Source organism: Schistocerca serialis, chromosome 9 (assembly GCF_023864345.2).
Source record: "Schistocerca serialis cubense isolate TAMUIC-IGC-003099 chromosome 9, iqSchSeri2.2, whole genome shotgun sequence".
Classification (NCBI taxonomy): Eukaryota; Metazoa; Arthropoda; class Insecta; order Orthoptera; family Acrididae; genus Schistocerca; species Schistocerca serialis.
Window position 1 is genome coordinate 9,198,604 of NC_064646.1, and position 23,651 is coordinate 9,222,254.

The 23,651-nt window shown below is 43.4% G+C and overlaps 1 protein-coding gene across 2 annotated transcripts in view; it reads right to left on the minus strand.

The window, feature by feature from the left end:
* LOC126418804 (myelin regulatory factor) overlaps positions 1-23,651 on the minus strand; it is a 337,499-nt gene that overhangs the window by 102,270 nt on the left and 211,578 nt on the right. For both annotated transcript variants that reach the window (XM_050085740.1, XM_050085741.1), the window contains exons 3-4: positions 6,686-6,883; positions 3,370-3,449 (exon numbers count right to left, since the gene is read on the minus strand). In XM_050085740.1, the coding sequence (XP_049941697.1) occupies positions 3,370-3,449; positions 6,686-6,883 (278 nt within the window). The remainder of the gene's footprint in view (positions 1-3,369; positions 3,450-6,685; positions 6,884-23,651) is intronic.

A 23,651-nucleotide genomic window follows, 5' to 3' on the forward strand; every position in this document is an offset into this window, starting at 1 on the left:
GGAATGGCCCATACATCTAGCTCCAACTGCTGTTCAATGTTCAAAGTCTGTTAATTCCCTTCATGTGGTTGTAAAAAAATTGGAAACAATTTCACATGAATCACCTGAGTATATAATAGCTCCACTGATACACTGCCCTTTTATACTATGTGTACACGATAGTACCACCATCTGTGTATGTACATAATGATGTCCCATGACTTATCACCTCAGTGTACTTCCAAGAGGAAAATAGTTCCTCAATAAACCTAACAGTATATACTACAATCAGGCACTAGAAGAAAAGAAGACATCCACATTGAGCTTACAGACTTGATTAAGGTGCAGGGGATCTAATGAAAAACAAGATCTTGTAAATAAAAAAAATGTAGATATATCCTGTCGAAAAGGGTCATCTTACGCTATAGAGGAGTTTCTGCTCAACAATGTTTAATATCTTTACACTTGTAACATATAGATTCATCTTCAGATTGCTGTGCGTACATACTGGTATGTGTACCAATACTGTAAGTGAACATAAACACTGCTTTTCATTTTTATAAGAGAACCTGCCTAACACATACACATATTGAAGTATTTGATTGATTACTAATACTCACTGAATTCCTAAATATGTTATATTGTAATAAGAGCAAGAAGCTTGTAAAATTGACTCATTCCATACCCTGTGATGTGTTCAGAACATGGATCTACAGAACACAAAATAAGCAAATAAATGTTTATTTCAACCATTCACACGTATTTAATATATATGTACCTTCACTAGTGAAACCTACACACACCAGCATTCTCTTGTTGCACTGCCACCCACCTTAACCACAACACTATTTCCTCTTGCCAAATTCCCCCCACCCCCCCCCCCCCCACCCCCTGTTCGTCTACTGATAAGATTCTTGGCCTGCAGAAGCTTTCTCTTTTCCCTGTTGTATTACCATTTATAGAGTGATGACAAGCAGGTGATCTCCAATTACAAACTGACGTATCTCCATATTCTCAAACAATTCTGAGAAGGCAGCTTATAAGAAACCGCATTTTGTGACTTTTCAACTGTACATAATTCTGTACAGAAAAAGCAATATAAATGTCACAAACTCAGTTCTAGTACAGCTAAATCAAAAACTGCTCTTTTGGCATTTTCTATGACATTGATAAGGTCCTCAATTGTACGGCTTGTCAACTAACCCATTAAAGGCAACCCCCCTAGCATGGATAATATGTAAGAATATATAGCTGACAACAAGATAATATAATATGTATAGATAAAAAAATCTACAGCCAACAATGACAGGAGAAAATAAGTAAAAGATGTGAAAACATGCAAGTTTTCAGAGCCAGTGATTTCTTCTCCTGGCAGAAGGGATGAAGGGAAAGGAAGAAGGCTGAAGGAAAAAGGACTGGTGAGGTTTATGAAATGGCAAGTGTTACGGAAAAGTCAGCCATAAGCCCAGATCAGGAGAGACTAACTGGACAGAATGAGAAGGAAAGACTGATTCTGATCAATCTTTTCTTCTCATACCACCCAGGAAGTCTCCCACAGATGCAGGGTTCTGAGCAAATTTTCCATAACTCTTATCTAAACCTCACCTGTCTTTTCCTTTTTCCCTCTTCCTTCCCCTTCAACCCTTTTGCAAGACGAAGGAGCCACGGGCTCTGAAAGCCTGTACTTTTCCACAACTTGTATGCGTTTTCTTCTGCCAATGCTTGGTGAGAAGATTGTTCACCCATCCTTATTATATTTCCAGACATTGATTAATTTCATTGATAATTGATTATTTTCACTGGTAACAAGATAAGTCAGACTGATCTTCTGGGTCCCCTAAACGTTGGCAGCACTACGTTTTTGGTGACCTGTGAACCCCAGAAAAGCTGGTTGTCTTCTCTGATAACACATTCACAAAGGCATACACAGTTCTAGGAAGTTATATAGCCGAAAATACGAGGTGCATTCAAGTTCTAAGGCCTCCGATTTTTTTTCTCCGGACTGGAAAGAGATAGAAACATGCGCATTGTTTTAAAATGAGGCCGCGTTCATTGTCAATACATCCCAGAGATGGCAGCACCGTACGGCAGATGGAATTTTACCGCCAGCGGCGTGAATGAGAACTGTTTTAAATACTTAAAATGGCGACCTTTTGCTTACTTGAACAGCGTGCAATCATTCATTTTCTGAATTTGCTTGGTGTGAAACCAATTCATCGACAGTTGAAGGAGACATGTGGTGATGGAGTTATGGATGTGTCGAAAGTGCGTTCGTGGGTGCGACAGTTTAATGAAGGCAGAACATCGTGTGACAACAAACCGAAACAACCTCGGGCTCGCACAAGCCGGTCTGACGACATGATCGAGAAAGTGGAGAGAATTGTTTTGGGGGATCGCCGAATGACTGTTGAACAGATCGCCTCCAGAGTTGGCATTTCTGTGGGTTCTGTGCACACAATCCTGCATGATGACCTGAAAATGCGAAAAGTGTCATCCAGGTGGTTGCCACGAATGCCGACGGACGACCACATGGCTGCCCGTGTGGCATGTTGCCAAGCAATGTTGACGCGCAACGACAGCATGAATGGGACTTTCTTTTCGTCGGTTGTGACAATGGATGAGACGTGGATGCCATTTTTCAATCCAGAAACAAAGCGCCAGTCAGCTCAATGGAAGTACACAGATTCACCGCCACCAAAAAAATTTCGGGTAACCGCCAGTGCTGAAAAAATGATGGTGTCCATGTTCTGGGACAGCGAGGGCGTAATCCTTACCCATTGCGTTCCAAAGGGCACTACGGTAACAGGTGCATCCTACGAAAATGTTTTGAAGAACAAATTCCTTCCTGCACTGCAACAAAAACGTCAGGGAAGGGCTGCGCGTGTGCTGTTTCACCAAGACAACGCACCCGCACATCGAGCTATCGTTACGCAACAGTTTCTTCGTGATAACAACTTTGAAGTGATTCCTCATGCTCCCTACTCACCTGACCTGGCTCCTAGTGACTTTTGGCTTTTTCCAACAATGAAAGACACTCTCCGTGGCCGCACGTTCACCAGCCTTGCTGCTATTGCCTCAGCGATTTTCCAGTGGTCAAAACAGACTCCTAAAGAAGCCTTCACCACTGCCATGGAATCATGGCATCAGCGTTGTGAAAAATGTGTACGTCTGCAGGGCGATTACGTCGAGAAGTAACGCCAGTTTCATCGATTTCGGGTGAGTAGTTAATTAGAAAAAAAATCGGAGGCCTTAGAACTTGAAAGCACCTCGTAAAATTCTAGACACAGTGTGATATTAAAGATAGCATTTCTCTTAATGCTGTATTTATCTTTATTATTTTTCAAATGAATTTAAATAAGTACAAAGAGAGTATATATAAAAGTAACTCACGAGATGTCCTGGTCGTTGGATCTGGAGGGGAGTACGGTGGTTCAGATCCAGAATCTGGGGGGCTGTCTGGTAAGCTGTGACTATAAAACAAAACAAAGAGAATTGTGCATCACACAGGCTTACAACTTTTGCATTTATGAAAATTTATTGACACACACTGATGAGCAAAAACACTATGACCACCCACTTAACAGTATGTTGCTCCACCTTTGGGAAACAACACATTATGAGTCTGCATGGTATGGATTTGACAAGTCCCTTGAAGATTTCTGGATGTATATGGCACCAGAGTTCTATGCAGAGGTCACATAATCCTCATAAATTATATGCTGGAGACTTTTGGGTGTGATAGTATCCTAGATGTGCGATCAAATCAAGTGACTTTATTGGACAAGGCATCAATGTGAATTCACTTTTACACTCCTGAAACCACTGTAAATGTGACATGGACAGTTATCCTGTTGGAAGATGCCTTGTCCATTGGGGAAGACATCAGTCATGGAGGGCTGCATGTGGTTTTTTCATAACATTCACAAATTCCACAGTTGTCATGGTGCCTTCAATTACTACCACAGGTCCCATGGATGCATAGATGGCTGTCCCCCATTGCAAAATGCTGTCCCACTGCTCTGTACTGGTGATGTACACATTTCGAGCATCCATTAACAAGAATTGTGACTTATCTGGCAACAGTCATCAACCTGGTATTACAAGAAATGTGATTATCTGACCAGGTGACACATTTCCACTAAGCCATCATCCAATTACAATCAACCCATGCCCACCACAGTTGTAACCAATAACGTCATTCAGTCAACATAGGAAAACATAGCAGTCACCTGCTGCAGAGTTCCATGTTCAAGAATATATAGTGAGCACCATGCTCCAAAACACACGTGCATTCTCCAGCATTATACTATGTCATCAGACACGTTGCAGATCATCACCTATCCTACTTTATATAGTGGGCAAGCCTCTGACCTCCATGTTATGTGATAAGGCACAGACATCCAACACTTTGTCACCTACTTATTGTTCACCTACTTATTGCTTTCCATAGATGCTCGCATCAGTGACATGCAAACAGCTGACCAGCTTTGCCTTTTCCAAGATACTCATTCTCAGGTGTCTGGCTTTAACAATCTGCCCTTTGTCAAAATCACTTACGCCAGCAGGTTTCACCATTTGCCATTTATGGCCAGTATTGTCACCAGTAAGATTTCCCACTTATCTCTACTGATCTTATGTACTTTCCCTATTGCATCACATACCCACAAAGCCACCAGGAAGCAATCAGTGTTGGGATGGGCAGTGGTCATGATGCCCCGGCTCCTCAGCGTATACACTTTTGGAAGTTAATAACAATAATAAGGGCACTGAAAAGGAAAACTATGTAAACTCCAGAATGAAATTTTCACTCTGCAGCAGAGTGTGCAGTGTTATGAAACTTCCTGGCAGATTAAAACTGTGTACTGGACTGAAACTTGAACTTCAGACCTTTGCCTTTCGTGGGCAAGTGCTCTACCAAATTCTGTGAAGTCTGGAAGGTAGGAGACGAGGTACTGGTGGAAGTAAAGCTGTGAGAATGGAGCATGAGTGTGCTTGGATAGCTCAGACAGAAGAGCACTTGCCCACGAAAGGCAAAGGTCCCGAGTTCGAGTCTCGGTCCAGCACACAGTTTTAATCTGACAGGAAGTTTCAATACATAAACTTCCTTCTGGCATCTGTTTGAAATCTGCAGCTTCCATTAATTTTTGTTATATTCTGCTTCACTCAGTGATTAAATTAGTAACTTCGCAATATATCCCTTTTATCTTTTAAGAAATTTCACAATTAATTTTTGTCAAATGTCCATGTCAACATTTAAAGTACTGAATAAGAAGTAATGAAAGGGGTACAGGCACCCACTCACTGAGGCACTGACTGGTCAATGGGCTCCTAAATGAGACAAATTGTTAGCAACACACACACACACACACACACACACACACACACACACACACCTTCATATCCGCCTGTCAATCGTCCAGTACCTTGTGTATATGGTAACTATTTGTATGCTACCAGCACTTTTAATATCACAAAAATATACAAAGCACTTATCAATGTAAAGGCTTGTTATTGCACCATAAAAATGTTCCCAGTGGGGTGACTTTGCTCTTCTTCACATTGAGGACGGACTCATTTAATCAGTAACAGAGGGAGCTATGGTTGACTACGGAACATGAATGACAGTGCAGCATGACAATATTGGACATGCTGAGCTATGTCAGAGGTAAACCATGTTAAATGTAAGACATCTACATATGTTCTTAGTCCTAGCAGTTAATATTGTGTTGCTGCATTAAAAATCAACATTAAATAAAGAAGGTGCTGCTTGTATTAGATTCCTTACATAAATCCCAGAAAAAAAAAAAAATATTTCTAATGACAGAGAACTTCATAATTTACATACTGCATTTTCGTTGAAACTAACAGAAGGCAGAAAAGAAACTGGCTGTGATTGACTACCATATGTTATAGGGTATGCAGCAGTCAGTAATTGTGATACACGCGCATAACTGGAGGGGAGGGGGGAGGTGGGCATCTGGAACTGTAAGCAGGCAAATGGTTCATTAATGGTAGAGCAAGCTAGTGGAAAACTTTCTGACAAGTAAGTTTACATACAGAAGAAGCTTTAGTGATACATGGTACACAAGTCACATTCTACTGACCAATGTACAAATTAGACAGACAACTCAATATTTACTACTACATGAGGACAACAAAAGGAGACATAAACTGTCTTGTTCCCACTCTGAAGTATGTTACACATTCTGCAATGGTTCTGGCAATAATATTTTGGTAGTCAGTGGATACTGTGGTCCAAGTGACAAGAATGGAGCTCATAAGGTCAATTAAATATTTTATGCAACTCTGTTAATTCATTTTGACCTATTCCATACAGGGAACTGTAGCTCCCAAGACGACCTTGCTCTTTTTTTTTTTAAATCCTATAAAAGTCCAACGCTGGTTTTGTTAATGTATCAGTGGTGCACTCCATCAACTTACAACTGATGCTGTGCATGCTATGTAAGTGTTGCTATTAAACTTCCTTTGCAGTTTGTTTTTCGATACCTGCAAATATACTTTAAAGATTAATTTAACTTGAACTTTTTGTTTGTTTGTCTTCACATGAATAATAATTTGGCCCCTTCCTCTTCCATTGCCTAGGATTTAAGTCTTCATAAAGCTCTCTGAAGAATGTATGAAGGTGCGTTACAAAGTATGGAGCCATGGGCACTGTGTGTGGTCTCAAATGCGAGCTCGTACTTACGGGTGGGCATAGGCTGCAAGTGGTGGAGGTGGAGGTGGTGGTTGCTGTTGTTGCTGCTGCTGTTGCTGGGGGGATGCAGGCACCCTCCTGCTGGGTGGTTGGTGTGAGGGGCTGCCACTGGGGTCTGCCACCGCCGCCGTTGCAGCCGCCAGCACCCTTTGCTGGCTGGCCTCCGGCGTCAGCATCTCCGTGAAGTAGCTGCAACAGGCGGACACAAACCTTAACACTTTGGCCTGCACAGATTCCTGCTGTCAGAACGTATTGTACAAAACGTGACTAAAACAAGGAGGAAGTTTACCTTTTCAGTGAACTAAACAACTGGCAGTGGTGCCTAATCACATTGGGGAACTTGTAACACTTAGCTCTGGGCAGGGGCATGTAGCGCAAGTGCGACTCAAGTTTAGAAGAATAGTTGGCCAAGCACTGGATAGACACAATGCTGTACCAAGGTGATCCCCGGTCTTTTTTATTTTTTATCTTGTCTTCACGGTTCCTATGTGAGCGATACATAGAGTCCTGAAGTCATCATTTAAAGCTGGTTCTTGAAACTTTGTTAACAGACATTCTTGGGATAGTTTACGTCTATTCAAGAGTCTTCCACTTCAGGTCCTTCAGTATCTCTGTGACACTCTCCCACAGGTCAAACAAACCTGCGATCATTCATGCTGCCCTTCTTTGTATATGTCAAATACACCCTCTTAGTCCTATTTGGCATGGGTCCCACACACTTTAGCAATATTCTAGAACCAGTCGCACAAGGGATTTGTCAACAGTCTCCTTTGTAGTCTGATTGCACTTCCCCCGTATTCTACCAATAACCTGAAGTCTATATTTGTTTCACACATAACTGAACCTATGATATCATTCCATTTCATATCCCTACAAAGTGTGACACCCAGGTATTTGTATGAGTTGGGCAATTACAACAGTGACTCATTGGTAGTATACTCATAGAATACTAGGCTACATTTTTTCGTTTGGTGAACACACAATTTTACATTTTTGAACATTTAAAGGAATTGCGAGCCCTTGCACCACTTTGATATCAAGATCTGGCTGAATATTTATACAGCTTCTTTCAAACAGCACTTCATCATAGATAAATGCAGCATCTGCAAAAAGTCTGAAGTTCCTGTTAATATGTCTGCAAGGTCATTAACACACAACATGAACAGCAAGGGTCCCAACACATATCACAAGAGGTACACCTTTTGGTTCTTTTACGTATGATGATGACTCTCGACCCAAGATAACATGCTGTGTCCCCCCTAGCAAAAAGTTCTCAATTCAGTCTCAAATTTCACTTGATACGCCACATGATCGTACTTCTGGAAATAAGTGTACGTATTGCACTGACAATGAATCAAATGTTTTCCGGATTTCGAGAAATACTGTATCTATCTGGGTGCCTTGTGGGGACTTAGAACCACTGGTTGTTACCCCCAATAATATCGCTGCCCTACCACAGCAAGAACAACTGTAACATTATACAGGGTGTCCCAGCTATCTTGTCCACCCAAAATGTCTCTGGAACATAACAGCTATTGGAAAACGACTTTCACCGGTATCAATGTAGGGCTGGGGCCCATGAATGTACATATTTGGAAACATTCTAAAACGAAATCATATGTGTTTTTTAACACAAACTTATGTTTTTTTAAATGGACCTCCTATATTTTTTCTTCAGCAATCCATAGCATGACAAAGCACATACACAATGGCGTTGATTGCATCGCAATATTCCCATTACATCCCGAGATATTGAGACGCGAAGTTGACGCTTGAAACACCCGACATGCGCTGCTAGCGCACGTCCTGAGGCTCAGGCGTCAACCCCATGCTGCCCGTAATCGCAGCAGACCGTATTATTCGTTTCGGACCTCTTGATAAGTATGGAGGTGTGATTACACATGTCAATCACATCGCGATTACGGGCAGCATGGGGTTCACGCCTGAGCCTCAGCACATATCCGAAAGAACAGATACCTTCAGTGACCATGCAGCTCGTTACAATGAAATTACTATGAAATGAATACCCCTAGCTGCATACAGGCGTTGATATAAGTCAACGGAGACAGTTGAAAATGTATGATGGGCAGGGGCACTGTGAATATAGTGCAGGACAATAAGTTGCGGATGTGGGTCTCACGGGAGGCCAGCCAGAGTTAATATCTGCAGTCGCACTACCCTGTGTGTCCTCAGTGGCTCAGATGGATAGAGCGTCTGCCATGTAAGCAGGAGATCCCGAGTTCGAGTCCCAGTTGGGGCACACATTTTCAACTGTCCCCGTTGACTTATACCAACGCCTTTATACAGCTAAGGGTGTTCATTTCATAGTAACTGTAACTTTGCCAGATCAGTTCTTTGTAGTGCGCGCTCTATGCTACACTTATTGTGTGTACGCTGTGAGAATAAAAGCATTGATAGTAAGCGACGGAAGTGCGAGTGATTATTTATCATCGTAATTACCACACCCGACCCCACCACCTACAGCCTTAATCCAAAGCTTTCAGTTCGTCATGTGAGAGTTACGTTTCACATGATCGATGTTTTCTGAATCCATACTGGTTGGCATTGAGGTCATTCTGTTCAAGATGCCTCATTACGTTTGAGCTCAGAATATGTTTAAGATTCTACAACAAATCGATGTCAGTATATAATGAATTTATGCGGTAATGAATGTCAATGTATAATGAAGAACAGCTTTCTTTGCTCCTCATACATTATGAATAGAGCCTCAGTTATTAATTGGAAGTTAGAGAAAAAGCGTTACAATTAAAATCTGAAAAATATCACATTCTTTCTTTGCATTTTCTTGCTTTGAGCGAAGTAAACTCAATGATTACCTTATATCATCAAAGTCGAGCTTAGCGACTATATAATATTATATCGGCAAGATAGTTGCTTTCAACCCCGCTCGATCTTAAGCTGCTTGTCATTTTCAGTTTGTTGGACCACTTTCTGTAAGCGCTGCATTTACTGACATTGTCATAAAAATAGCCTCAAAGCTGTTTCGGTGTCTGGAAAAGCATCCTTTAACCCATACTTTTTAAAAGAACTCCAAAATATTTAAATTTCGTTAACCAACTCCCCTTTCCTATTTCATTAGAGAGACTGGATTATATGCAAAATAAAAACCTTAAAATATGCATGAAAAATGCATGAAAAGTGTCCAAAATCAAGTAATAAAATAACATGGTAGTTACTGCGTGCATTATATCTCAAAGTCGAACCTGTGTATATCAATTACGAGGAAGAGTGCCAGCCACGTTAAAAATCGGTACATTTAGAACGCTGATATCATTTACTGAATACTTTGTAGTAGAGGTTAGGAAGGTGGCCTTTCTGGGATTACTTTCTAAAAATTTGCAAAATGGAGACGCATCCTATGCTCCAAGAATTGTTCCTTCGTTGCTACCGTTGTCGGTAACAAGGGCATGCGATGCGATTGAGTCGCAGCGAAACAATCGATATGTACAGGAGTAACTTCGAGATATACTGCACGCAGAGGGGGTGCTACAAAACAGCGTTAACTTTTCATTAATACTATTGGTCCAAACCATCATTTACAATTCCAAAACATTTTTATAAGCAGGACCGTTCTACATCAACTGTGGTAACTGGGCAGTATTTGAATTTGGGTGCTATGTTGGCACTTACTGTTTCTGGTAATAGTTCACCCGTCTCATTAATAAAGCTGTCGATTTGGCACAAGGGTTTAAAGTCTGGGTTAATGTTTAAAACGTTTTCAAACTTTTCTTTAAGTTTTCTTAGGAATACCTACGCCAATGAGGAGTTCACTAGAATAATTTTATTCATTAACTGAATAGATTCATTCAGCGCCAAACCTTGAGTTTCAAGCTTTTTAATACTTGCACGTATACGGTTGAAATGAGTGCTAATCACAGCAAGGTCTTTTTGAATACCGGAAACATTAAATACTTCTTTGCAGTGGCAAACCGCCAAAGCCTCTGCGCTATCTAAGTCGTTTACTACCCCTCTAATGGCCTCGAAATGTTCATTGTAAAACAACACAGCTTCGACCCACGTATTCCAACGAGTTATTACTGGTTCGGGAGGTAAAAGCACATTTGGTAGTTTTTCTTTGTAGGTCTTGATGCGAGCAGGAGCCTTAGAAACACTTTATTTGTGGATGAAATCAGTTTATTTACATTCACATAAGTGGAACGTACTTCTTCAGCAATGCGATGTACTCCATGAGCAAAGCAGGTCACATGAATCAAATTGGGTTAAAATACTCGGAGGGCTTTTCCTGCTTTCATCGTAATAAGGAGCAGCATCTGAAATAAAAACAAACACCCTTTCATCTGCAGAAGATTCTGGAAATATTTTTCTAAGAACCCCGTTCACAAATCTGGTGATCGTAGAATGATTTACTTTTTCAAGTTATTTGAAGGTCGCTAAATAGGAAGAAGAAGTTTCTTCTTTTAAAGCACCAACAATTAAGCCTTAACTCACGAGGTGTGGTCTCTCAGACCGCGCGAAAATTTTCGAACTCGCTCTCCAAGGCCAGTTGTGGTGGACTGCTTCTTTACTCCTCCTCCAAGCCTACGATATTATGTTGTTGGTTGCGTTATCGCCTTCTGTGTTTATTGTTGACAAGTGTTATTGATAAGTGTTGGAGTCTCCTAAACTGCGCCTAGTGAAGTACGTACCTGTTTTCTTCAGTACGGTATCATATTGCTCAAAATGTGTTCACACGATTATGTCAGTTCTAAATTTCCCGAGTGTGATGAAATTGTTAGTCGGTCTATGGAGGAAGTTGTCAGTGATACAGATCAATAAGTAAACGAAAAAGAAGAAAATTTTACATTAGCCAGAGCTCACAGTTCTGCTATCGAACAAGGGGATCTGTATCTTTCTTCAGTGAAATACTTAAAAGTGTCTGTTAAAATCGAATGCCTTCTGAAATCTAGTTCCCACCAATCCATGTGAATTTGACAGTTTCTTTTTGTAGCTATCGGGAGGAATCTTTATGCACAAATTTAAACCCTGGAATTTAGTTCTATATGGATATTTATTTGCCACAGAGATTGTATAATTTTTCAGAATGTAAAATTCAGCACTCTAACAGTCCATTTATGTGTACTATTTAAAATAACCACACAAAATTATGTGCTTTTGTGTGATAAATAGTAAAATGCTGCAGGCTTTGATTAGTGCAATAAAATAAACTAGAAGCATTTAAATAAGACTTAAATAATTGTGAAAATAAATGTTATATAGCATAGATTAAAAGTTTCATATGGTGTTTGCCTTAAATCTCGGTTTAAACATAGGGGTCCAAGAGACCCCACCTCATGGTATACGTTACAAAAAAGTCACGTAGCGAGTTAAGGGTTAAATTTGCAATGTAACGGCCAGTGAGATCCAGATAATGCTGTCCTTGGGTTCATTGTTTATTTCTTCCAGAACATTTACGAAAATTGTTGGTATGTAATATTCATCTGGTATATTTTGATTTAAGCAATGTTTGCGCAGGATGCCTTTGACGATAGGGTTTGTAAGTTTATGAAGAGGAATATTGCTTGCAATGAATGCTTCACCTAGATCTAGTTAAACCGACTTCTTTGGTTACCTTTGGTCAAATCCCTGCTACTGCAACTAGCTGCTACCAGAAGTTGTTGTCGAGATCCTTTCTTCTGCATTCCTGCGATACAATTCCATCATATGTAAATGTTTCAGGGTGGTCAGCTACCCACGAAAGGACGTTTCTTTTTTCGGGCGACTTGGCGCACAACACGCTACACACTACACGTCGTAAACACGTTCAAGTATGTACATGTAAATAGAAAGCTAAACAGAAACAATGAACGTGCGCCTAAAAGCTTGCGTTGTTTAATTTAATTGTTGCCGACGCGTACGGTATGACAGAGGAGGGGATTAACCTGCTCCTCTTCTGTAATGATTTCCCTAGGCAGTTGGCCTCTCGGTTAGCGATTGTAAGCAGTTCTAGGTCGCAGTCAATCTGTGAGACATCAAAACTAGATCGAGCTAGAGACCGCCCGTTTAAATTTTTAAAATATTGTAAATATAGAGCGAAAATATGCATAGCCACTAGTTTTTAGTTGAAATATGCAATAACCGGCGAAAAAGAGCCAAATATGCATATGCAACATGTGTGCGGTTGATTTTTGTGCCAAATATAGCCCTGTTGTATGCGGCACAAAAATCAGCTGCACTTTATTGAAGAAAAGATAGTTTTTCATTCGTGTAGAACAACAACAAAGGATGTAATACATAAGTAAGTTGCAAAGGCGCCCACGCTCGGGAGCAAAGTTTTTCATTCGTGTAGAACAACAACAAAGGATGTAATACATAAGTAAGTTGCAAAGGCGCCCACGCTCGGGAGAAAGAATTCTCCTCCCCCCCCCCCCCCCCCCCCCCCGCCCTTGCTTTCAGGTAAAGGAAATAACATAATGTAGTCAGGTGCTGTTCTTTCAAGAAAATGTTGTACGAGTCGGTATTACGTAGGTTTTTAACTAGGTCGTAACTGTAACTTTTTTATGGCTACTTACAAGTCCAGAATCTTAAAAATACCGTCCTCCATACTAGGCAGATCCAGTCCCCCCTTCCTACAAACTATCGTATGGGTGCCCATGGTAAGGCCAAGGTACATAGACTAGAGGGTAAGGAGTACTTCCAGTGATCTTAACATCAGATGACTGGGCACTGTAGTCGACGAGCAGTGGCAAAGCCTACCTTTGTTTTCATTATAGTTCAACTTAGATGTAGTATATAGTCGTCTGCAGGCACAAAGACTAACAACTTCTGTAATATTAGTAATTATCCACAGACGGATTATTCTTGATTTCTTTTACATTTACACAGCAAATCGTACCAACCGAAATTTGGGAGCAGCATACGTACAGGTTGGAGAGGCAAATAAATTACGTATCTCCTCTACATTTCTTTTTTCACGTCGCATCCATCGCTCGTCCAAAGTTAGCAGAAATCGGCAAAAATCTGAAGTCTTCGGCCAAATAACATATTAGTTTCAACATACCCTCGCAGAAGTTGGAGATTCTACGATACTGTAACGAAGTAGCAGTAAGAACACCATTGTTAACCACGAGAGAGCTTTGTGGACGAACAGCCGTCGTAGGAACCAAGCGCGGTGTTGCCACATAAGCCATATTAGCGAATGACACCGCTTCTGTAATAGTCTTTCCCTTAATGCGCTACTTATATAGACGAAATGACACAGTACATACGATACTGTGCCATCAGCGTGCGTTTACAGTCAAAGGCCGAGGGAAAGGCATTCTCTTAGGCAGAAGGCAGGTACCCAACGTCTAGCAGAAAGAACGTGCCTCTCCCGGATAAATCTTATTCAGTTTTTCTTTCTTTTTTTTCTGGTCAGTTTTGCGTCCCCCCTGTGCCTTTGCCACTGGTGGGTGGATTGGGGGGGGGAGGGGGGGGGGGGCTACCTCGCCATCTCCTCAATACAGCCCTGAATGAATAGATGTGCACCAAAGGGAACAGATCAGTTAGTGATGGGACGGACCTGCATGGTACAGAGTCTCTCTGGAGAAGCCTAAAGAAACATCGACTGCTACGCTGTAGGTGTAAGAAAAAAGCATAGGAGTTTGGACAGACGCTAAACAAAAAGCGTTTGTCTGTTAAAAGGCCAATGCATGAAGCATTCAACGAGTACCGCAGTAGCCTATCAACATGGATTCTGCGAACATCGGTCATGTGAAACCCAAGTCGCACTTTCTTCACATGACACCCTAAAAGCCTTGTATAAAGGCAATCAAATGGATGTTCTGTTGCTTAACTTTCGAAAAGTACTTGAGTCAATAGAACACCAGGTCTTATTAACGCAAGTACTGACATTTGGGACAGTAGAGGACATGTGGGACAGCAAAGGAAATTTGCGATAGGACCGATGATCTGTTGGTAGGGAGGACGCATCAACGCATCGACGGATGTAAAAGTAACTGTAGGTGTGCGCCTGTGAAGTCTGTTGGGCCTTTTGCTGCCGATATTGTATATTAATGACCTGACATACAATACTGACCTCAGACATTTCGCATTCGATGTTATCAACAATGAAGTACTACCCGGAAAAAATTGTACAAATATCCAATAAGATGTGAATAAAATTTTCAAGTTGTACAGAAGTGACTATTTACTTTAAATGTAAAGAAATATAAAATTGTCCACTGCACGAAACGCAGAAACACAGCAGACGTTTACGTACTTCGTGTTAAAGGTGCTATTGCTTTCGCAAAGGAAGACGTGTAGTTTAACGTCACAAGAAGCTCCTGGTATGTGGTTGGAGATCACATCTCTAATTTATGTTTATCAGGTTCTCCTAACTTAAGTAAAGCGAACATGCTTCCACACCCTCTAGCGATACAGTTTATTTCTCTGCAACAAGCATGAAAAGCAGTTTGTAAGAAAAAAATGGTTCAAATGGCTCTGAGCACTATGGGACTTAACATCTTAGGTCATCAGTCGCCAAGAACTTAGAACTACTTAAACCTAACTAACCTAAGGACATCACACACATCCATGCCCGAGGCAGGATTCGAACCTGCGACTGTAGCGGTCGCGCGGTTCCAGACTGAAGCGCCTAGAACCGCTCAGCCACTTCGGCCGGCAGTTCGTAAGATGTGACCATTACTGCGACACGTTACTCAGTAACAAGCTTAACGAGTATGTTTCATTCAATGTGTACGAACTTGTTTACTTTTCATATTTTACAGTAACTCTTTGCGGTGTGCCTTTTCTGCTCTGCAGTTCTGATGATGGCTCTTTAGCAGCTGAACACGGTCAGCCTTGTTGTTAGCTTCTGCGATCAAGACAATTTGAATAAAAACACTGAAAACAATGCTTGAACGGACGTTAATGACATACTGAGTACATATGAGGGATGGAAACACCACAAACACAGCACATTACCACGCCTAACGCGGCGTAGGAAAACCGTTGGCATTCAAAACAGCTTCTAGTCATCTCGAAATGCGTAAATAGAGGTCGTGTACGTTTTCCCAGGGAATATTACACTATTCTTCCTGCAAAATAGTGGCAAGTTCACGTAACGATGAACGAGTTGTATGAAGATTACGCACACTTCTGTCCAAAGTAGACCACGAAGGCTCAATAAATATTGGGATCTGGTGTGTGCGATGGCCAGGGAAGTTGAGACAATTCATCCTAACACTCACAAAAGCAATCTGGACGATGTGAGCTGTGTGAACAGGGCCCTATCGCCCTGGAACACACACCGTCTCTAATGACCTCAATGTCGACGGAACGTTGAACACTAATCTCCTCCTCCTCATACTCATTAGGAAACTAACATTCTACCTTGAGATGGTGCTGATCAGCCAAAATGGTCACATCATTCTTTTCAGTAGTACGACCTTGCGAAGTAACGATAGGTCCCATCGAATACCACGATATGGCTGGCTAAATCGTCACAGAACCCCCGCCGTGTTTCACTCTTGGGACGTAAACTCGGCCAGAAGTTGGGGACAGTCTAAGACAAGACACAGCCCACCAAATGGCTTTCTTCCATAGCTCCGTAGTCCAGGTCTTATGGCTTCGGCACCACGTTTCCCTTTTACGGGCATTTGCATCCCTGACGAGTGGTTTTGCACTTGCAGCACGTCCTCTTAAATTTCGCTCGACTCGCTGCGGCTCACTTCGTTACCGTCGCTCGCCTACGCCACTAGCCGCAAGATGCGGTTGGACGCAAGGGAAGCAGGCTTTTCAGTCGCGCTGGAGCTACTTGTCGATGCGATGGGGAGCAACCGCGGCCGCCGACGACAGCCGAAGCGCGTATACAGCGGAAACAGAAGAACGTGCAGCGCTACAAAAGTGCCAGCAAATGGGGATCACCGCGAGTGTTTGCAAGAACGCCGTCGCCTGCTTGAAGTGCGCGGCAGCGCACGGCACTCGTTGCACCAAGTCACGTGGGGCGGCAAGCAGACGCGCGAACTGCGGCGGCTCACACGCCGCAAACTCGCGTAGCTGCGGCTATCTCAAAGGCTAGGCGCAAATTGAGACGCGTATAGCACGTGTGACGTGACACGACAGTACAGCGCGACACGCACGAGTCGCGCGGGTCCAGCGCATATTGCGACGCGTACACCATACTTCGCACGCGCCGACTGTTGACGCTCTGCGCTGACAGAACCGAAGTGTGCGCAACCTGTTATCTTTCTCAAACGATTTTACACAAACTATTCACTGAAAAGATTTGATTTTTGCCTTACTTGTAGCGTTATATGTCAGCTTCGTGGCGAAGTGCCCATCATCTCGCTAGTGACCATTGTTATTGTGATGTGCACATTTTAGTAAGACACTACGCAAAACTCAAAAGTTTGCAACGAAAATTAGGGGTAGCTATAATTTTGCGTTTGATGCGTATTACACCATATGTTACTGCGTATGAAATTTAGCTAACATGTTGAATTTTTGTTTAGACTTGGGAGGAGATCTCTATCTGCCTCCGATCTCGAGAAAATGGATCCTCTGTAGCTCGTTCACTTCCGATCTCACGCCCGCGAGATGAAATACTCGCAACATCTCTCATATCTCCTAAGCAGCTCGAGACATTGAAAAGAAAGTCTGGCGAATGATAGCATACAAGGAGGAAAGTGTTTTGCCAGTTCTTAAGTACACGGAACTTTCTTATCTATGGCGATATATCAGTACTTATACATCCCTTTTTCTTTATCTAATTTCAGTGACTATAATTTTTTAAGTTATCGACAGCTAGCGAAACAAGAGCTTCTTAGTATGAAAATAAATATGAAATTTCTTCTTTCACGTTACTACAAACCGACACTATGAGGTTTTTCGTAAGCTATTGAGTTCCGTGATTGTCAATTACTTGTTCAATGAGGCCGGCCGGAGTGGCCGAGCGGTTCTAGGCGCTACAGTCTGGAACCGCGCGACCACTACGGTCGCAGGTTCGAATCCTGTCTCGGGAATGGATGTGTGTGATGTCCTTAGGTTAGTTAGGTTTAATTAGTTCTAAGTTCTAGGCGACTGATGACCTCAAAAGTTAAGTCGCATAGTGCTCAGAGCCAGCATAATATTCTTTAAAATCGGGGATAAATAGACTTTATTTTGGAAGATTTAAAAAGGGTAAAGTAATACGAAACTTTAATAACTGCACAGTATTACTAAGAAGCAATATAATGAAAAGTAATAAAAAGCAAAGTAGCAAAGACCAAGCGGGACAGAAAGATATAGGGGCGCGTTTGTTTTTTAATACATATAAAAGAACATGTAACACATTATTGAGCGCTCTACCTTCAGTTATCGCGATCGGGCTAGTCGATGAAAAAGTGGTACGCGACTGCGAAATTCGTTAAGGAGATTATTTGAAGACTCTTCAAGCACGTTTAAAATACATTACGTGTAACGAAGTGATCAGAGACGTTTATTGTCGGGTGAAGTGAAAATGATTCCGACAACATAATTCGAACTTTGTGTTAGTTGGGAAAAATACTCTTGGGAAATTATATGGTTGTGGAACCCACGAAAGTTGTGCGCAACGGAAAGCTATAGTTTACGTAATTCTGCGTTTTATAAAATTGTGAAACGCATGTGCGCGGAACATTAAGAGAATCTTATGCTTGGACGGTTGCGGGGGGTAACTGATACAAACAACGCGCCAGCATACTACCAGATATCAATTAACGGGGACCTAAAATACTAAAAACAGTGCATACACCGTTAAATTGAACCCTGCGTGTGAAAGACAATTACATCGAACATTTCGAGAGCGAAGAATAGACATTTAAGTGCCGAATTGAGAGCCTGGGTTGTGTCGATATTTGAACATTATATGACACGCGTTATTCAGAACACGATATCAACCATTCTAATACTGAAAAGAAGGATAGGATCATCACCTCCAATCCCGATTCATATTTCATATTTACACTCCTGGAAATGGAAAAAAGAACACATTGACACCGGTGTGTCAGACCCACCATACTTGCTCCGGACACTGCGAGAGGGCTGTACAAGCAATGATCACACGCACGGCACAGCGGACACACCAGGAACCGCGGTGTTGACCGTCGAATGGCGCTAGCTGCGCAGCATTTGTGCACCGCCGCCGTCAGTGTCAGCCAGTTTGCCGTGGCATACGGAGCTCCATCGCAGTCTTTAACACTGGTAGCATGCCGCGACAGCGTGGACGTGAACCGTATGTGCAGTTGACGAACTTTGAGCGAGGGCGTATAGTGGGCATGCGGGAGGCCGGGTGGACGTACCGCCGAATTGCTCAACACGTGGGGCGTGAGGTTTCCACAGTACATCGATGTTGTCGCCAGTGGTCGGCTGAAGGTGCACGTGCCCGTCGACCTGGGACCGGACCGCAGCGACGCACGGATGCACGCCAAGACCGTAGGATCCTACGCAGTGCCGTAGGGGACCGCACCGCCACTTCCCAGCAAATTAGGGACACTGTTTCTCCTGGGGTATCGGCGAGGACCATTCGCAACCGTCTCCATGAAGCTGGGCTACGGTGCCGCACACCGTTAGGCCGTCTTCCGCTCACGCCCCAACATCGTGCAGCCCGCCTCCAGTGGTGTCGCGACAGGCGTGAATGGAGGGACGAATGGAGACGTGTCGTCTTCAGCGATGAGAGTCGCTTCTGCCTTGGTGCCAATGATGGTCGTATGCGTGTTTGGCGCCGTGCAAGTGAGCGCCACAATCAGGACTGCATACGACCGAGGCACACAGGGCCAACACCCGGCATCATGGTGTGGGGAGCGATCTCCTACACTGGCCGTACACCACTGGTGATCGTCGAGGTGACACTGAATAGCGCACGGTACATCCAAGCCGTCATCGAACCCATCGTTCTACCATTCCTAGACCGGCAAGGGAACTTGCTGTTCCAACAGGACAATGCACGTCCGCATGTATCCTGTGCCACCCAACGTGCTCTAGAAGGTGTAAGTCAACTACCCTGGCCCGCAAGATCTCCGGATCTGTCCCCCATTGAGCATGTTTGGGACTGGATGAAGCGTCGTCTCACGCGGTCTGCACGTCCAGCACGAACGCTGGTCCAACTGAGGCGCCAGGTGGAAATGGCATGGCAAGCCGTTTACAGGACTACATCCAGCATCTCTACGATCGTCTCCATGGGAGAATAGCAGCTTGCATTGCTGCGAAAGGTGGATATACACTGTACTAGTGCCGACATTGTGCATGCTCTGTTGCCTGTGTCTATGTGCCTGTGGTTCTGTCAGTGTGATCATGTGATGTATCTGACCCCAGGAATGTGTCAATAAAGTTTCCCCTTCCTGGGACAATGAATTCACGGTGTTCTTATTTCAATTTCCAGGAGTGTAGTTAATGAAAAGACAAGTGTTAATAAACAAACTACATTTCAATTTTATCCACGATTTTGGCTTCATTGCGTAGTCTTGACTTCATGATAAACAATATCTGTGGAAGTTGTATACAACATATCGTCATAATATTTAGCCAAGCAATAATTTGGGTCACCAAAAATGTAAATGCATGAAATTGTTCTTACAGCGGATGTATAATGTGAGAGTGCGACGAACTATATTGAGAAAATGAACATCCATTACGTACTTGCATGTTTATCTGCGACAATGGTCCTTGACGGTACATCAGCATAGAGTTCGAATAGAATCGCTGGAACATTGCAAACCATTCAGATTAATCGAACATCTGAATACGCATATGCTGGTATCACCAGGATGTGTTCTTTCTCCTCACCCCCGTGGCAGTAATTGAATTAAGAGTCAGCCGGGAATAACATTTAAATCAATTGACGACCATTGAGCTAGCGTCATGAATTTTCAAACGTCCACTGCCGTGTATGAAGGCGAGTGACACCACGAGTAGTAACGTCGATCGAGGGGTGTCGTCGTGATCGTATTGGATGACATTGAGCGGTCGCAGGAAGTAGCACGATGACCATCTGACTGAGAGGCAATCGCTACCACCAGAGATTACAACGGAGGAACAGCAGCTACGCTGCCTACACTCCTGCCACACCGGACTCGATTTGCAGTCCGTGACCTAGTGAGTGAGTTAGACCCACCAATTTTCTGGGTACGACGCTTCATTCGTGTTGTTTTGGTGGTGTAAGGCTTTGCGAGTGCAAAATTCACTTCTGCTGTGACTTTTGCAGCTGATATCATCTTATTTTTCGTCACAGTCCTCTTCCGTAACCGTTTCCCACGATCAGTCGACACTCATTCTCGTCTAGTAAAGCCCATAACCGTGACGAACTTGGTTCCAGTCACGCAGTTGGGATGAGGTCCTTTTTACTCGTCTTCGCATAGGCCACAGCCCTATGACACACACACACACACACACACACACACACACACACTGTAATATTTCAGGGCTTAGTCAGCCATCATATTAGGCTCCAAGAAGCTGTTCCCAGAGCAGTGGAGATGCAAGAAGTATATAGATGACGAAATGTGGTGTGAGGTACCTGCGACAGATGTTAGATTCGGTACCATTCCCGTGAGAAAGACCGCCTGCATAATGCTACTGCTCTGTGATTGGCTGCTGTGTTCGGAGCAAGGGCGCCAAAACGTTAAAGTATAGTTATTATTATTAAACTACTCAGTGGAATGACTTCACTTCTTAATATAAATATCTCTCAACAGCTGACTATCAATCAGTCATTTCTGAATTATTAAAAACAATTTAAAACAAAAACAAAAGACTGACGGAATTGCAGACGAAGCAGTTCGGAACCGTTCCGGACACGCCTATTCTGGTATGGCGCGCGAAGTGTTTCTGGCTGTTCGTTACTCTGGATTAGGCAGTCGAGAAGAACAGACATGTTGTCTGTGGTAGGATGTGTTTGCAATTTTTATTTAAGTTCCTGTTCGTCGCTCTGGATTAGGCAGTCGAGATGTACAGTCATGTTGTCTGTGGCAGGATGTGTTTGCCAGTATTCAGTATTAAAAGATTCACTCCGGTAGTCATGAGGCACAGACACGTGCCACAAATAGTGTAAAGATACATTTTCGTAAACACCGTGTTTCATCATGTACTTTCCTGTATCAGAAGGTGTTGTACTAAGATCATGTAGCCGGCCGGGGTGGCCGAGCGGTTCTAGGCGCTACAGTTTGGAATCACGCGACCGCTACGGTCGCAGGATCGAATCCTGTCTCGGGCATGGATGTGTGTGATGTCCTTAGGTTAGTTAGGTTTAAGTAGTTCTAAGTTGTAGGGGACTGATGACCTAGAAGTTAAGTCCCATAGTGCTCAGAGCAATTTGAACCATTGAAGATCATGTAGTCTTCTCGTGTGGCTGTATTGAAATACGCGAGTGGCATCCCAAAGAAGTGATACATTATTTCAAAACAGAACCTCGCTAAAAGTCAGTTTCAGCCTCAAGATACAGAACCTACGACCTGCGTGCTGTTTTCTGCCCTGGGGCCATCAACTTGAAGACAGCAGGTTAGTGAACTGTAACAGAACCTTCGTATTCCACACAGTGCAGTGGAAACAACTAGGCGCCTCACGTGAACTGCATGCACAGAACAAATGTGCTCAGTGAGACGTCACCTGCAGTAATGCATAGGAGGTAAAGGAGGATGATCGTTATTAACATCAACAATCAATTCATTCTTCCTTTCTTGCCGTAAAACACACACACACACACTTGTGATTTAGCAGTTGTCGCTTTTCCGCTTTCCCTGTATGCGGTGTAAACGATCGATACGGTGCCCCTTGAAACACCAGACGCTTTGGCTACCTTGGTGTCGGGAGCACCCTCAATTTTCCGACGTTCGAATTCACTTAACTCCGACATAATGCACTTACGACTACACACAATACTGTTCCTACCTCGACTGACACTTGCGACGCATTGAGGACATTCAACAGCTGCCGTTCGCGGTCAAATACAACAGCGCAACCTGCAGATATAGCTATCATCTGCATTTATGTTCAAACATGCTTTTGTCGCAATGTTTCCATATTCTGGTCGAACCTCTGTGTTTCTAATTACACTGACGTGACGAAAGTCACGGGATACCCGCTAATATAGCGTCGGATCTCCATTTGCCTGGCGTAGTGTAGCATCTCAACGTGGCATGGACTCAACTTGTGAAACTTTGTGGTAGATTAAAACTGTGTGCCGGACCGAGACTCGAACTCGGGACCTTTGCCTTTCGCGGGCAAGTGCTCAAGAAGTAAAGCTCTGAGGACTGGGCATGAGTCGTGCTTGGGTAGCTCAGTTGGTAGAGTACTTGCCCGCGAAAGGCAAAGGTCCCGAGTTCGAGTCTCGGTCCGGCACACAGTTTTAATCTGCCAGGAAGTTTCGTATCAGCGCACACTCCACTGCAGAGTGAAAACCTCATTCTGGACTCAACTAGTCTTTGCAAGTCCCTTGCAGAAGTATTGAGCCGTCCTGCCTCTATAGCCGCCCAAAATTGCGAAAGTGTTTCCGCCGCAGGATTTTGTGCACGAACTGACCTGTCGATTATGTCCTATAAATGTTTGATGGGATTCACGTCGGGCGATCTGGGTGGCCAACTCATTCGTCCGAACTGTCCAGAATGATCTTCAAACCAATCGCGAACACATGTGGACTGGTGATATTGCGCATTGTTATGCATAAAAATGCCATCATTGTTTGGTAACATGAAGTCTGTGGAAAATAGAAATGAGCGTAAGGCATTGTGGGCCGGGAGTTCCCCGTTTTGGGAAGTTCGGCCGCCGAGGGCAAGTACTTATTGCATTCGACTCCACATTGGGCGACTTGCGCGTCGGAGATGGGGATGAAATGATGATGAGGACAACACAACACCTAGACCCTGAACGGAGAAAATCTCCTGCCCTACCCGAGAATCGAACCCTGGGCCCCATGGCACAGCATTCCGCCGCGCAGGCCACTAAGCTAACGGGGGCGGACATGAAGTCCGTGAACAGCTGCAGATGGTGTCGAATAGTTCAGTTGGAC